Raw genomic sequence first — 16,414 nt, forward strand, 5'->3', positions numbered from 1 at the left:
AGCATGAATGAATACTCCTAAAAAGAACGAAATGCATTCCATGCATGCATGTTTTACTTGTGTACAAAAGGTTTGGGTCAACTTACGCAAAAAAAAAGTTACAAGCCAAGACAAAGAATGTCTTTTATGCAGGGGAATCACTTTATTTTAAATATGATTAAGCTCTTTGTTTAAAACAAAATAGAGTATAAAAAAATTAATTTTTAGGGGTTTAAACTGCATTTGACGCTGAATGGTTGGGTTCGAATCCTGGCGAGAACATCAGAAAACAAATTCAGCAGTGGTTATACATGAAGATCTGTAGTGGTTATTAGCCCTGTGGATCGGTAGATCTCATAAATAAGAGCGTGCTAAGTTCGGCCGGGCCGAAACTTATATACCCTCCACCATGGAACGCATTTGTCGAGTTCTTTTCTCTTTTTAGGCAAACAAAGGATAAAAGATAAGAATTACAATGATATCGGTGCTATAATATCAAGTTATGGCCCTATTCGGACCATACTTGAATTTTATGTTGTATACCAGTAGTAAAAGTCATTCAGCTAATTCGAATAAGAATTGCGCCCTTTGGGGTTCAAAAAGTAAAATAGAGAGATCGGTTTATATGGGAGCTGTATCTGGCTATAGACCGATTCAGACCATATTTGACACGAATGTTGAAGGTCATGAGAGGCGGCGTTGCACAAAATTGCAACTAAATCGGATAAGAATTGCGCCCTCTAAAGGCTCAAGAAGTCAAGAGCCCAGATCGGTTTATATGGCAGCTATATCAGGTTATGAAACAATTTCAACCATATTTGGCACAGTTATTGGAAGTCATAACAAAACACGTCGTGCAAAATTTCAGCCAAATTGGAAGAAGTCAAGACCCCAGATCGGTTTATATGGCAGCTATATCAGGTTTTGAACCAATTTGAACCATATTTAGCACAGTTATTGGAAGTCATAACAAAACACGTTGTACAAAATTTCAGCCAAATCGGATAATAATTGCGATCTCTAGAGGCTCAAGAAATCAATATCCCCTATCGGTTTATATGGCAGCTATATCAGGTTTTGAACCAATTTGAACCATACAGGTTATGGATCGATTTCAATCATAACAAAATACGTCATGCAAAATTTCAGCCAAATTGGATAGGATTTGCGCCCTCTAGAGGCTCAAGAAGTCAAGATTCATGATCGGTTTATATGGCAGTTATATCAGGTTATGGACCGGATTTAACCAAACAGGTTATGGATCGATTTCAATCATAGCGAAACACATCGTTCAACTTTCGCCCCCTCTAGAGGCTCAAGAAGTCAAGACCCCAGATCGGTTTATATGGCAGCTATATCAGGTTATGAACCAATTTGAACCATATTTGGCACAGTTATTAGAAGTCATAACAAAACACGTCGTGCAAAATTTCAGCCAAATCGGATAAGCATTGCGCCCTCTAGAGGCTCAAGAAGTCAAGACCCCAGATCGGTTTATATGGCAGCTATATATAAGGTTATGAACCCATTTGAACCATATTTGGCACAGTTATTGGAAGTCATAACAAAACACGTCATTCAAAATTTCAGCCAAATCGGATGAGAAGTGCGCCCTCTAGTGGCTTAAGAAGTCAAGACCCCAGCTATATTAGGTTATAAACCAATTTTAACCAAATTTGGCACAGTTATTGGAAGTCATAACAAAACACGTCATGCAAAATGTCAGCCACATCGAATGAGAATTGCGCCCTCTAGTGGCTCAAGAAGTCAAAATCCAAGAGCGGTTTATATGACAGCTCAAGAAGCAAAATCGGGAGATCGGTTTATATGGGAGCTGTATCAAGCTATAGTGCGATATTGGACACGTATGTTGAAGGTAATGGGAGAAGCAGTTGTACAAAAGTTCTGCCAAATCGGAAGAAAATTGCGCCCTCTAGTGGCTCAAGAAGGCAAAATTCAATATCGGTTTATATGACAGCTGTATCAAAATATGGACCGATATGCCCATTTATTGGGTTACCCAAAAAGTATGAAAAATCCGCAATTACTTTTTGGGCAACCCAATACAATCCCAACCGACCTATACTGATAAGAAGTATTTGTGCAAAATTTCAAGCGGCTAGCTTTATGGACGAAATTAAGTGTGCTTTCGATAGACAGACGGACGGACGGACAGACAGTCCGACGGGCAGACGGATAGACGGACAAACGAACAAAGTGACGGACAGAGGGACGGACAGAAGGACGGACGGACAGACGGACGGACGGACAGACGGACGGACGGACAGACGGACGGACAGATTGACGGACATACGGACGAACAATCGACAGACGGACGGACAATCGACAGACGGACGGACAATCGACAGACGGACTGCAAACAGACGGACGGACAGACGGACGGACGAACATGACTAGATCGACTTAGAATGTCATGATGGTTAAGAATATATATACTTTATGGGGTCTCAGGCGAATATTTTTAGGAGGAAGCTCTACGTGCGACAGTGAAATGGTCTACCGAAAGTGCTCTATGCATGAAAGACAGAAGTGGTTCTTTTCAGCAGGAAAGAATAAGTTACCTAAAGTGGCGCCTTTCCCCTTGGGAGGAGAGAATGTTCTATTTACTGAAAGCTCAAAGTAACTGTATGTTTTGCTGCTCATGAAATTGAACTTCAAATCTAATATTTTAAAAGGGCATGAATGCAACTCTTGCCCTTTACACCTGCAAAAGAGCCATTTATTTACAATTCCCGACGTTCCAGGCAGTTTGAATTACACATTGCCTGAGCCGCTTTTTGATAAAAGTACTGTACTACTGTTCCTGATAAAAGCGATTGGAACTACAATATCCCTGGTAATGAAAGTTAAAAAGACTTTTATGTGTTTAGGTTGTCCCTGTTACTTAATGGAATGTTCATGGGCAAATTTCAAATCGTCTCCTGATTTTTATACCCACTACCATAGGATGGGAGTATACTAATCTAGTCATTCCGTTTGTAGCACCTCGAAATATTCGTCTAAGACCCCATAAAGTATTTATATTCTGAGTCGATCTAGCCATGTCCGTCCGTCGACCTGTCGAAATCACGATAGAGATCGAACGCATACCAAGTGCGGCCCAAATCGGACTATAACCTGTTATAGCTCCCATATAAACCGATCTCCCGATTTGACTTATTTAGCCTCTGGAAGCCACAATTTTTATCCGATTTAGCTCAAATTTTACAGATAGTGTTCTGTTATGACTTCCAACAACTGTGCCAAGTACAGTCCAATCGGTCTATAACCTAATATAGCTTCCATATATATCAATCGCCTGATTTGACTTTCAATCATCATACCCTGCACTACCACTGTGGTACAGGGTATTATAGATTTGTGCATTTGGAGAAGAGTTAGACCCATTAATAAGTATACCGATCAACTCAGAATCACTTTCTGATTCGATTTAGCCATGTCCGTCTGTGAGTCCATGTATTGTAATCAAACTGCAGGTCGTATTTGTTGTCCGATTGTCACGAAATTTTGCACATGTCACTTTTTTGGCCCAAGGACAAATGCTATTGATTTTAAAAAAAATCGGTTCAGATTTAGATATAGCTCCCATATATATCTTTCATCCGATATGGCTTTTTAATGCTATAGAAGCCACAATTTTCGTCCGATCTTCACAAAATTTGGCGTTGGGTATTTTATTTGAGGTCTACATATGTGTGCAAAATTTCATAAAATTCGGTTTAGATTTAAATATAGCTACCATAGATATCTTTCATCCGATATGGCCTTTTAAGGCTGTAGAAGTCACAGTTTTAATCCGATCTTTACAAAATTTGGCATGGGGTGTTCTATTTAAGATCTACATATGTGTGCAAAATTTCATAAAAATCGTTCCAGATTAAGATATAGCTCCCATATATATATATCTTTCATCCGATATGGCTTTTTAAGGCTGTAGAAGCCACAATTTTCGTCCAATGTTCACAAAATTTGGCATTGGGTATTTTATTTGAGGTCTACATATGTGTGCAAAATTTTATAAAAATCGGTTCAGATTTAGATATAGCTCTCATATATATCTTTCATCCGATATGGCTTTTTAAGGCTGTAGAAGCCACAATTTTCGTCCGATGTTCACAAAAGTTGGCATGGGGTGTTCTATATAAGGTCTACATATGTGTGCAAAATTTCATAAAAATCGTTCCAGATTTAGATATAGCTCCCATATATATCTTTCATCCGATATGGCCTTTTAAGGCTGTAGAAGCCACAATTTTCGTCCGATCTTCACAAAATTTGGCACGGGGTGTTCTATTTAAGGTCTACATATGTGTGCAAAATTTCATTAAAATCGGTTCAGATTTAGATCCCATATATATTTTTCATCCGATATGTTTTTTTAAGGCTGTAGAAGCCACAATTTTCATCCGATCTTCACAAAATTTGGCATTGAGTATTTTATTTTAGGTCTTCATATGTGTGCAAAATTTCTTAAAAATCGGTTCAGATTTAAATATAGCTCCCATATATATCTTTCATCCGATATGGCCTTTTAAGGCTGTAGAAGCCACAATTTTCGTCCGATCTTCACAAAATTTGGCATTGATTATCTTATTTGAGGTCTACATATGTGTGCAAAATTTCTTAAAAATCGGTTCAGATTTGGATATAGCTCTCATATATATCTCTCATCCGACATGGACTTTTATGGCTGTAGAAGTCACAGTTTTCGCCCGATTTTACAAGAGACATTTAAATTGACGTTCCAAACGTGCACAAAATTTAATTAAAATCAGTCCTAGTTTAGATATAGTTCCAATGTGCATATTTCATCCGATATGGGCTTTCGTGGCAGTAAAAACCACAATTTTGGTCACATCTTAATGACATATACTGGGATGTCAATCTCTATTTGACGACCCAGTATGTGTCATTAAAATTGGCACAGGTTTCGATATAACTCCCATATAATCTTTTATCCGATATGGCCTTTGAAAGATCTGGAAATCCAAATCTTTTGTCCTATGGTAAGAAAATCTTACAAGGTTCTAAATTGTTAACCAAATTAAAGTCTGACTAGATTTCTAGATAAGTTCTACATATGTATAAAAAGTACTCCATGCACTAGGTGGTGTAGGGTATTATAAAGTCGGCACCGCCCGACTTTTGCCTTTCCTTACTGGTTTTAAACTAATTTTGGCACCAAGGAAGTTTACCTTTTTCGGTTACAAAAATTCAGAATGAATTCGGAAGAAAAATGTTTCATATGTCAAAGAACGGTAAAAACAATTTTAAATTTCTCTCAAAAAATGGGATTCCCTGCAAAAGAAGAAAAAAAACCCAAATTATATCTTCTTACACTTTGTGGCAAAAGAAATTCCCCTTTTTGCAAATCTACCTACCTACCTACCCATCACATATTTGTCATGTTAGACACATTTTGTATCACAGATGGTCAGAGACCCCTTTGTGTGCTCGTAACAGCCAAGTTGACTTTTCTCTATATAAACTAAGCTTGTCTACTTCCTCAACCATCAGTTTGAATACAACAGCGAACGTGAAAGCTTAAAGAAAGCTACACCTCCAAAATTTATGAGTCATTAGCTCTCTGTAGAAGCAATTCCATTAAATAAAACAACAACAAACCACAATGAAATTGATTAATATTGTAATTTTTGTGGCCTTGCTCTTGGCTGTATTCGCAGGTCAAGGTGAAGCTGGATGGCTTAAAAAGTTTGGCAAAAAAATTGTAAGTACTTAAAAATAATTTTCAATGAAGAATTCGAAACACCAATTGGGTTAAACTTTTACTTTCTTTGTTCTTTAAAGGAACGTGTGGGTAAACATACTCGGGATGCCTCCATTAAAGCGATCGCTATCGCCCAACAAGCGGCTAATGTTGTTGCAACATTAAAAGGATAGTTTAAATTGAAATTGCCAGCATTTTTTGTACAAATTAGTTTAAGTTAGTTTTATTTTATTTATTTGCTCAATTTTGGTAATCTATAAGATTACCATTTATAAAATTACATTAGAACTACAGCATTTAGACTAAAGTCTAGCATCTACATTATGTATACTAAGAACGCTACTTTATGATTCCAGATAAGTAATTTTATATTGTCAAAAACAAAATAAAAAATAAAAATCTTATATATAAAAATCAATTTGTGTTTGTTTGTTTGTATTTTTGAGTGTTCCTTCTAGACTCGGAAACGGCTGAACCGATTTTCTTGAATTTTCACAGATGGTGCATAATGACCCCGTGGTGAAAATAGGGTACTACATTTTTTCATATCTGAAGGGGGAGCGGACCCTCCCCCTTACCCTAATTTTCAGAAACGCCAGATCTCGAAGATGGGTGCTAAAAATAAAAATTTGGTATCTAAATTTCGGATGGGGTACCTAGGGGGGCTGCCCCACCCTAAAACCTACCAAACATATATTTAGACCAATCACGACAATATGGGACTCAAATTATAGGTATTTGCGAGTAGAATACGAATCTGATATCCAAATGTGGGACCAAGTTTCTGGGTGTCCACCCCTTTCCCAAAACACCCCCAAACAGGACTTATTTAGTGACCATGGCAATATGGGGCTTAAATAAAAGGTATTTGAATGTAGAATACGAATCTGATATCCAAATATGGGACCAGGTGTTAGGGGGGCCGCCTCTCACCAAAAACATCCCCCAAAGGTTACAAATTTACGACCATAGCCACATGGGGCTCAAATGAAAGGTCTTTTGGAGTAAAGCACAAATCTGATCTCAATATTCGGGAAAAGTGTTTATGGGGCCACCCCACCCCCACAACACCACCCAACCCCCAAAACACCCCTAAATCGGACATATTTACCGACCATGGCAATATGGAAGTCAAATGAAAGGTATTTGCGAGTAGAAAACGAATCTGATATCCAAATATGGGACCAAGTTTCTGGGTGTCCACCCCTTCCCCAAAACACCCCCCAAACAGGACTTATTTACTGACCATGGGAATATGGGGCTTAAATAAAAGGTATTTGAATGTAGAATACGAATCTGATATCCAAATATGAGACCAAGTGTTTGGGGGCCGCCTCTCACCAAAAACATCCCCAAGGGGACAAATTTACGACCATAGCAATATGGGGCTCAAATGAAAGGTCTTTGGGAGTAAAGCACGAATTTGATATCAATATTCGGGAAAAAGTTTCTATGGCGCCACCCTACCCCCATAACACTACCCAAATAGTAAGTATTTTCTGACTATTGCAATATGAGGCTCAAATAAGAGGGGTTTTAAAGTGGAACACGAATCCGATATATATTTGCAAGGCCAACTCACTGAGCGGCCACCCAAACACAAAGCACTGTCCCAAATTTCGGCGAAATCTGACAATAAATGCCTCTTTTATGGGCCTGAAACCTTAAATCGAGAGATCGGTCTATATGGCAACTATATTCAATTCTGGACCGATTGAAAAATTGAAAGAGGACGTCGAAGAGCCTAACCAAACTCACTGTCTCAAATTTCAGCGACATCGGACAATAAATGCGTCTTTATGGCCCCAAAACCTAAAACCTAGTTATCGGTCTATATGGCAGCTATATCCAAATCTAACCCGATCTGATCCAAATTGACAAATGATGTCGAAGGGCCTAACACAACTCACTGCCCCAAATTTCAGCAAAATCGTATAATAAATGTGTCTTTTATGGGCCTAAGACCCTAAATCGGCGGATCGGTCTATATGGGGGCTATATCAAGATATAGTCCGATATAGCCTATCCTCGAACTTAACCTGCTTATGGACAAAAAAAGAATCTGTGCAAAATTTCAGCCCAATATCTCTATTTTTAAAGACTGTAGCGTGATTTCAACAGACAGACGGACGGACATGTCTAGATCGTCTTAGATTTTTACGCTGATAAAGTATATATATAAATATTTTATAGGGTCGGAAATGGATATTTCGATGTGTTGCAAACGGAATGACAAAATGAATATACCCAAATCTTTCGGTGGTGGGTATAAAAAGAGTGGAAATAAATATTCATAGTTTTTAGGGCCAATACCCCAAACCGGATATATTTATAAAGATATAAGACATATAAAGATATATGAGAATAGAGCACGTTGCTGATATATTTTCCGGGCTTAGTGTTTGGGGGACCACCCCAATCCCCAAAACACCCCTAAATCGGGCATATTTACCCACGATGTCAATGTGGAGCAGCTTAAATGAAAGGTATTATGGGGTAGAGCAAGAATTGATACCCATCTTCGGGATGAATTTTCTGGGGGCTATCCCTTTCCCAAAATACCCCACAAACAGCAATTTTTTACCGACCATCGCAATATGGGGCTCAAATAAAGGTATTTGGGAGTAAAATACGAATTTGATATCCAAATGTAGGACCATGTATTAAGGGCATCACTCCTTTCCCAAAACACCCCCAAAGGGAAAAAATTTTTCGACCCTGCCAATATGTGGCTCAAATGAAAGGTATTTGAGATTAGAAAACGAATTTGATAATCTATTTTGAGGCCATGTGTTTGGGGGACGCCTCATCCTCAATGGCAATATGTTGTTTAAATAAATGGCATTTGAGACAAGAGCACGATGCTGATATTTTTTTCGGGCCCAAGTGTCTAGGGCACCACCTCTCCCCCGAAAACACCACTAAATCAGACATCATGAGAATATCGGGCGGATATAAAGTCTTTTTAGAATGGCATTAAACCCTCCGAGCGAATTCATGGCCCAATAAAGATCATATGGAATTCAGATAAGGGTACTTATATTGTTAATCAACCGATATGCATATACATTTGTCGTAGTATGGCATTTCACAAAAAGCTCTTTTTTGTCGAAAATAAATATTCTAAGGATAATTTTGTTCCATATAAAGTAAAAGAAGGCCCGGGCCCGGAAGGGCCCGGTTCAGCCAGTTATTTATAATAATTAGTACAATTTATTTCAAAGCCAACAACATATTGGGTTGCCCAAAAAGTAATTGCGGATTTTTTAAAAGAAAGTAAATGCATTTTTAATAAAACTTAGAATGAACTTTAATCAAATATAATTTTTTTACACAAGCTAAAAGTAACAGCTGATAACTGACAGAAGAAAGAATGCAATTACAGAGTCACAAGCTGTGAAAGAATTTGTCAACGCCGACTACATGAAAAATCCGCAATTACTTTTTGGGCAACCCATAATATGAAGAGTTTATTACTTGCAAGTTAGCCCATAAACATTCCATTAAGTAACAGCGGGTATAGTTCTTTCATACCAATGAGTGTAATCTAGTTCAAATTAATCAATAACCTTATATATACAGTGTTGTAACTTATGAAAATTCGAACATTTTAACCAAATTTGAAATGTTTGTGGTTCTTTTAGTGTTTTTTTCTGTTTTTATACACTCCACCATAGGATGGGGGTATGCCAAATTCCTGATTCTGTTTGTAACTCCTTGAAATATTCGTCTAAGACCCCATAAAGTATATATATATTCTTGATCGCCATGACATTTTAAGTCGATCTAGCCATGTCCGTCCGTCTGTCTATCGAAAGCACTCCAACTTTCGAAGGAGTAAAGCTAGCCACTAGAAATTTTGGACAAATACTTCTTATTAATGTATGTCGGTTGGGATTGTAAATAGGACATATCGGTCCATGTTGTGATATATCACCATATAAACCGATCTTGGATCTAAATCGGTTTATAACCAGATATAGCTGTCATATAACCGTTCTGGAGTCTTGACTTGACTGAGCCTCTAGAGGGCGCAATTCTTATCCGATTTGGCTGAAATTTTGCATGTAGTATTCTGCTATGATTTCCAATGACTGTGCTTAGAATGGTTTAAATCGGTTTTTAACCTGATATAGCTGTCATATAACCGTTCTGGGGGCCTTGACCTCTGGAGCCTATCGATTTGGCTGAAATTTTGCACGAGGTGTTTTGCAAGGATTTCCAATAACTGTGCTTAGAATGATTTAAATCGTTCTATAACCTGATATAGGTGTCATATAACCGTTCTGGGGTCTTGACTTCCGAAGCCTATAGAGGGCGCAATTCCTATCTGATTTGGCTGAAATTTTGCATGAGGTGTTTTGCTATGACTTCCAATAACTGTGCTTAGTTTGGTTAGAGCCGGATCATAACCTGATACAGCTCTCATATAAACCGTCCTGGGTCTTGAATTCCGGATACTCTAAAGGGCGCAATTCCTATCCAATTTGGCTGAAATTTTGCATGACTTGTTTTGTTATGACTATCAATAACTGTGCGAAATATGGTTTAAATTGGTTCATAACCTGAAATAGCTGCCATATAAACCGATCTGGGGTCTTGACTTCTTGAGCCTCTAGAGGGCGCAATTCTTACCGATTTGGCTGAAGTTTTGCATGACATATTTCGCTATGATTGAAATCGGTCAATAACCTGTATGGTCAATATCGGTTCATAACTTGATATAGCTGTCATATAAACCGTTCTGGGGTCTTGACGTCCTGAGCCTCTAGAGAGCGCAATTATTATCCGATTTGGCAAAAATGTTGCACGAAGCCTTTTTATACCCACCACCATAGGATAGGGGGTATATTCATTTTATTATTTCGTTTGCAACACATCTAAATATCAATTTCCGACCCTACAAAGTATATATATATATATTTCAAATCGTCGTAAAATTCGTTAAATCGATGTCCGTGTGTCTGCTCGCCTGCCAGTTGTAATAAGTCTACAGCCTTCAAAAATTGAGATATTGAGCTAAAATTTGACACAGATACATCTTTTTGATGCACACCGTTGGAGTTCTTGAACGGGCCAAATCAAAACATATTTGGATATAGCTGCTATATAGACCAATCTGCCTATAGAGGGTCTAATTCCCATAAAAGCTTCATTTTTCAACCTATTTCGCTGAAATTTCGCTGTCATATAGACAGATTAAGCTTTTAGCCATATCACACGGTGTTGTTTTCACAAAAAAATGTAGTTTATTCACTATCAATAGCTACTGTATAAATTTTTCTATCACTGTATGATGGAGCCGACTTTTGTTTGCTTTGACTTATGAACAATATAGTGCAAAATATGTGCTATCCTGGATAACTTTACACTAAAAAACTATGCAGTATGTATATGTATTTGACTTGCATGGTTAGAGCAAACATTGGTCTAACATTTAAAAGCGCCACCTTTTATCGAGCCCTGTTTGGTTTGCTTATTAGTGGCGACATAAACCCTACGTATTGTAACAGCGAAGACATAAATCAATACCATGCATTATAGTTGTCGCTAACCTCCAATACTTCAACTGATGTCGCTTTACGTCATAATTCTCATAAACCATTGACAGATGTCACCGTTGTGATTATTTTCTTCCATCGTATTAAAAACTATTGGGAGCTTTTTAAGAAATTGAAAACTTTCCCCTACATAAACCTTCATATTTTGATAAGCTAGTAATCTGTCTGACAATAGTGCCCTGTAGAGCTGGCAAAATATCGATACTATTAATATTTTATTTTTTGTCTGAAAATCGATTGATGTTTTTCCTATTGATACTATCGGCAAAGTTAAATTTGTTGCAAAATTTAACAAACATAAGCAATCCGACAATGAATGTATACTTTAAGATACATTACGCATATAGAGGGCGCAATTTTCGTCCGATTGGGTAAAAATTGGGCTTTTTCTACCAAAATTGGTAGGATTTACTTTTAAATTTAAGGGTTTGGTCGGATGGAAGGCTAATTTCGATTTTGGAAGATTTTTAGCGAAATTGCATTTTTATAATCACCACCATAGGATATGAGGTAAATTCTTTTAGTCGTTCTGTTAAAAACATATCGAAATATCCATTTCCCACCTTAAAAAAGTATATATATTCTATATCATCGTAAAATTCTAAGACCAATTAACGATGTCCGTGTGACAAACGGAGAGTCTTTTGCAATCATCCTGCAGTATTTGAGCTAAAATTTGACACAATGGTAAGTGTAAGGGCACCCAATATGCGCGTGGTGTATGGTCTAAATCGGAGTATACCTTAATGTAGCCCTTATTTATATCCAAGATATATTTATCTACAGGAGTAGTTGCCCAACAACAAAATAATGAGTGCACTATCCGTCCAAATCAGTGACTAGTGCAACTCTGATTTTGTGTTTATTGATATTGGGTTGCCCAAAAAGTAATTGCAGATTTTTCATAAAGTCGGCGTTGACAAATTTTTTCACAGCTTGTGACTCTGTAATTGCATTCTTATCAGCTGTTACTTTAAGCTTGCTTTAGAAAAAAAAGTGTAAAAAGTATATTTGATTAAAGTTCATTCTAAGTTTTATTAAAAATGCATTTACTTTCTTTTTTTGGGCAACCCAATAGTTTGCGCAATTTTTGGTTTCATGTTTGTGCTATGGTTCTTAACTATAATTGCCCAAAAAGAAAGTAAATGCATTTAAAAAAAAAAAAAACTTAGAATGAACTTTAATATTAAAATTGACGCCAAACAAACAAATGTAAACAAAATTTCGCACAATTTTTTTCTAAAGCAAGCTAAAAGTAACAGCTGATAACTGGCAGAAGAAAGAATGCAATTACAGAGTCACAAGCCGTTGAAAAAATTTGTCAACGCCGACTATATTACTACTATATTACCGACAATTACTTTTTGGGCAACCCAATATATAGTTAAATATATAATAAATAAATGTCACAAAAATGTTGCGTGTATGTTGATTTCGTTTGCAATTTTGGTCGGCTGGAAGGGAATTTGGTAGGTTTATTGAAATATGTTGATCGGAAAAATTTATTTGTAGTGGCAACGCTGCGCATGACTTCCAACTGAATGTATTAAATTTGGTTTTATACGGTCTGCGCATTGAAATTGCTTCTATATATTCTATATATATTGATATTGCTTCTATATCACCTAATTTTTACTATATTTTGAAACATAGGCGATGGGAAATTAACGATAGTATCGATGCTATTATTAGAAATATCGAATGTTGCGATTATCGACAGATTGCCAGCTGTAGTGCTCTGCCAGTCATTCTAACCTTAAACAACGTCTGTATTGACAAAATAAAAGATACAAAATAAAATGCGAACAAATCCATATCCATTTCGTTTCATAGTACGTTTGATGGTAATTTTTCGCTTGGCTTAACCTTATTCAGTGAATCCCGAAGGACGGTCAGCTGATATTTGTTTACTTACCCATGCATACAAGTGAAAGCAATATATTACTCAAGAAATTGCTTGAACGGCAATTCGAGCAAAAAAGGAAGTACCCATTTCGATTTATATTTAAATAGATTCGCTTATCAACACAAAAGAGCAACCGAATTCGATCAGAGTAACTGTCGACCATTCGCCTGAGTTTCTTTTTCAATATCGACAAATAGGCATTAGCATCGACATTGTTGTCCGCTCTACTTGATTTGATGCTATAGGTTGACATATATTGACTAGTGTACTCACCTGTTTTCTCCTGCGAAATCCATAATATTGTGTATTTTAATCCTTTTTCATGTTTTTGTTAACATCGTATATTGAATGATAGCACTCAACTGTTTCTAACATATTTGACCGTATACACCAAACAAGCTTTCTTGAAATCTTTCGTTAATATAATTTTGCTAAATTTCAACAACACTTATCAACACTTTCACGTTTTTAAATAAACACTTTGTTTGGGGAGTAATTGGGTAATAATTTTTCTTTTAACTTGCATTGAAAATCGTAATTATTGAAGTTTTCATTTTTACACTTGCATTGATTTTTGTGCTTTTCATTCCAGTTTTTGAAGACGAATGATTGAGTGTGGATATGTTGAGTAAGCACAATTTTCTGTCTTTTTTTGGGTAGTGGGAATGGTTAACAAACCATGTTTTGTTATGATCGTACACCGAAAGAAAATTTGATACCGTACTTTATCAATGGTACTGATAGTGAAGCAATACCACGAATTACTAACAAAATTATACCGTATTGTATATATAACGCTTAACATATATATTCACATTAACTAGACCACTCAACTGGTTTTTACACCAAACAAATTTTCTTGAAATCGTTTGTAAATATCATTATACCCTACACCACTACTGTTGTACAGCGTCCATGTAAATTTGTGTACAAACTACAGGTCGCAGTTTTCATCCGATCGTCTTAAAGTTTGGTACAGCCATGTTTTTCGGCCTAGAAATATAGCTCCCATATATATGTTCGTCCGATTTGTAGTAATAATGCAATAAAATAGTCATTTCTTTACCGATTCTCTCGAATGTTCGTCCGATTATGAGAAATATTACAATAAAGTGCTCACTTGTTAACCGGTTCTCTGGAATTTTGGCAGGAAGGGTTTTCTCTTGACTTTCGACATTACTATTGAATATTGTGGAAATAGGTTCAGATTTAGATATAGCTCTCATGTATATATATAGCCCGATTTTAACTTCAAGAGTCATAGCAAGCGCATTTATTGACTCTCGACATTACTGTTGAATATTGTGGAAATCGGTTCAGATTTAGATAAAGCTCTCATGTATATATATAGCCCGATTTTAACTTCTAGAGTCATAGTAAGCGCATTTATTGACAAATCTTGCCAAAATTTTGAACAACGCTTTCCTCGACGACTACCACAATATCTGAGAAGTTTGCTTGAAATCGGTTCAGATTTGTATGTTGGTCCTATATATATGTTCGTCCGATTTTGATATATATTGCAATAAAGTGTTAATTTGTTAACCGATTTTCTCGTAATTTGGCAGGAAGAATTTTCTTATAACTTTCGACATTACTGGTGAATTTCTTAGAAATCGGCCCAGATTTAGATATAGCTGTCGTATATGTATATCGCCCGATTTTTAATCCAAGAGCCACAGCAAGCGCATTTATTGACCAATGTTGGCAACATTTTGCACAACGCTTTCCTCGACGACTGCCACAATATCTGAGAAGTTTGCTCGAAATCAGTTCAGAATAAGATATAGCTCCCAAATATATGAACGTCAGTTTTTGGGTAATTTGCTTGAAATTTGATACGGATTGTTTAATAACTCATTTGTAAACATCCGCCGAGGTCCATCCAAATTGGTTATGAATTAAATATAGCTCCCACATTGTTCTTATAGCATAGGTGTAGGGTATTATACAGTCGATACCGCCCGACTTTTGCCATTCCTTAATGGTTTTCCTTAATTCTGACACCACTTATCAACACTTTCGCGAATGTAAATAAAAACTTTGTTTGGGAAGTATCTGTTTAAAACATTTCGTTTAATGCTATGTCTACACTGACTTATTTTGGCACGCTAGTTTTGAGAAACATCTCACACTCCAATTAAAATTTTATGGTGGTTTAATATTACGATTTATTTTCTCTTGCTATGTCTGTAAAATTTTGGTTTATTTTATAAATTTTTAGGTAGAAATTTGATTTTTATTTCATTATTCAGGGCTATGTTTGCTTTGAATGACTCGGTTTTGACAAACGAGTCGCTTTTCCCTTATAAATTAAAAAGGAAAAACGAGTGGTTTTCAGAGCATTATTAAGGGAAAACGAGTCGTTTGCTTAAACAACTTTGGGATTAGTCGCTGAAATGTTTATTTGCTTCACGAGCGAAATTTGACAGTAACCATTTGGTTTTATTTTCACCCCATTTACACTGCTCTTTAAATTCGGATTTAATGGCTCGATCATCTGTTTTCCCTTTATAAAATCAGCTGACGATAGCCTTAAATCCAGGGGGATTTAAGGCTATCGGGGTTTTAGTCAAATTTTTTTTCATTCACAGCAACTTCATTGCCCGTCATGATACAATTAAGAGGTATTGTCATTAGCACAACAATAAAAATCTACTCCCAACGAAACTACCTTGAGTGTCAAATGTCTTTTATTTTAGAAATAAACCTTGTTTTACAACTTATCTTCTTCAAATGTATTTTATATTTGTATTTTCTTCATTATAACACTGTTTTGTTGCTTATGTGTGGAATATCGGATCAATAGAACATCATTTTAAGATTAAAAAAATCACAGCTGTGTTATCAAGCCTTTGACATTTGGATTTATTACAAAATAAAAACAAAAATAAAAACGTTGTACTCAGCTGTTCGCATGACCTTGCCTTATAAGTGCAGTCTGATTGTCCATTAAAAATTATTCTGTTGTCCAAGATAAATTTAACCGGTAGGAGCAGTTGGCCCAAATATTGAGTGCACTATCTGTCAAAATAAGTGATTACTGCAACTCTAACTTTGAGAATGTTACTAGTTCGCGCAATTTTTCGTTGTTTGTGTTTGTTTCGGTTCTTAACTATAATGCATATACATAACACAAATTTGTTTGCGTGTATTGGCAAAACGACAATCAGCTTGATGGCAAGATGGCGGATTGCACCATATGATTTGTGGTTGTTG

At 36.4% G+C, this 16,414-nt stretch overlaps 1 protein-coding gene across 1 annotated transcript; it reads left to right on the forward strand.

The window, feature by feature from the left end:
* Positions 1-5,304: 5,304 nt before the first annotated feature.
* Positions 5,305-6,146, forward strand: LOC106086080 (sarcotoxin-1D-like). The gene is made up of 2 exons (XM_013250610.2): positions 5,305-5,728; positions 5,809-6,146. Exons 1-2 carry the CDS (start codon positions 5,630-5,632, stop codon positions 5,899-5,901), a joined length of 192 nt encoding a protein of 63 aa, XP_013106064.1. The 5' UTR covers positions 5,305-5,629; the 3' UTR covers positions 5,902-6,146.
* The last annotated feature ends 10,268 nt before the right edge of the window (positions 6,147-16,414 follow it).

This window comes from Stomoxys calcitrans, chromosome 2 (assembly GCF_963082655.1).
Source record: "Stomoxys calcitrans chromosome 2, idStoCalc2.1, whole genome shotgun sequence".
NCBI classification, from domain to species: domain Eukaryota; kingdom Metazoa; phylum Arthropoda; class Insecta; order Diptera; family Muscidae; genus Stomoxys; species Stomoxys calcitrans.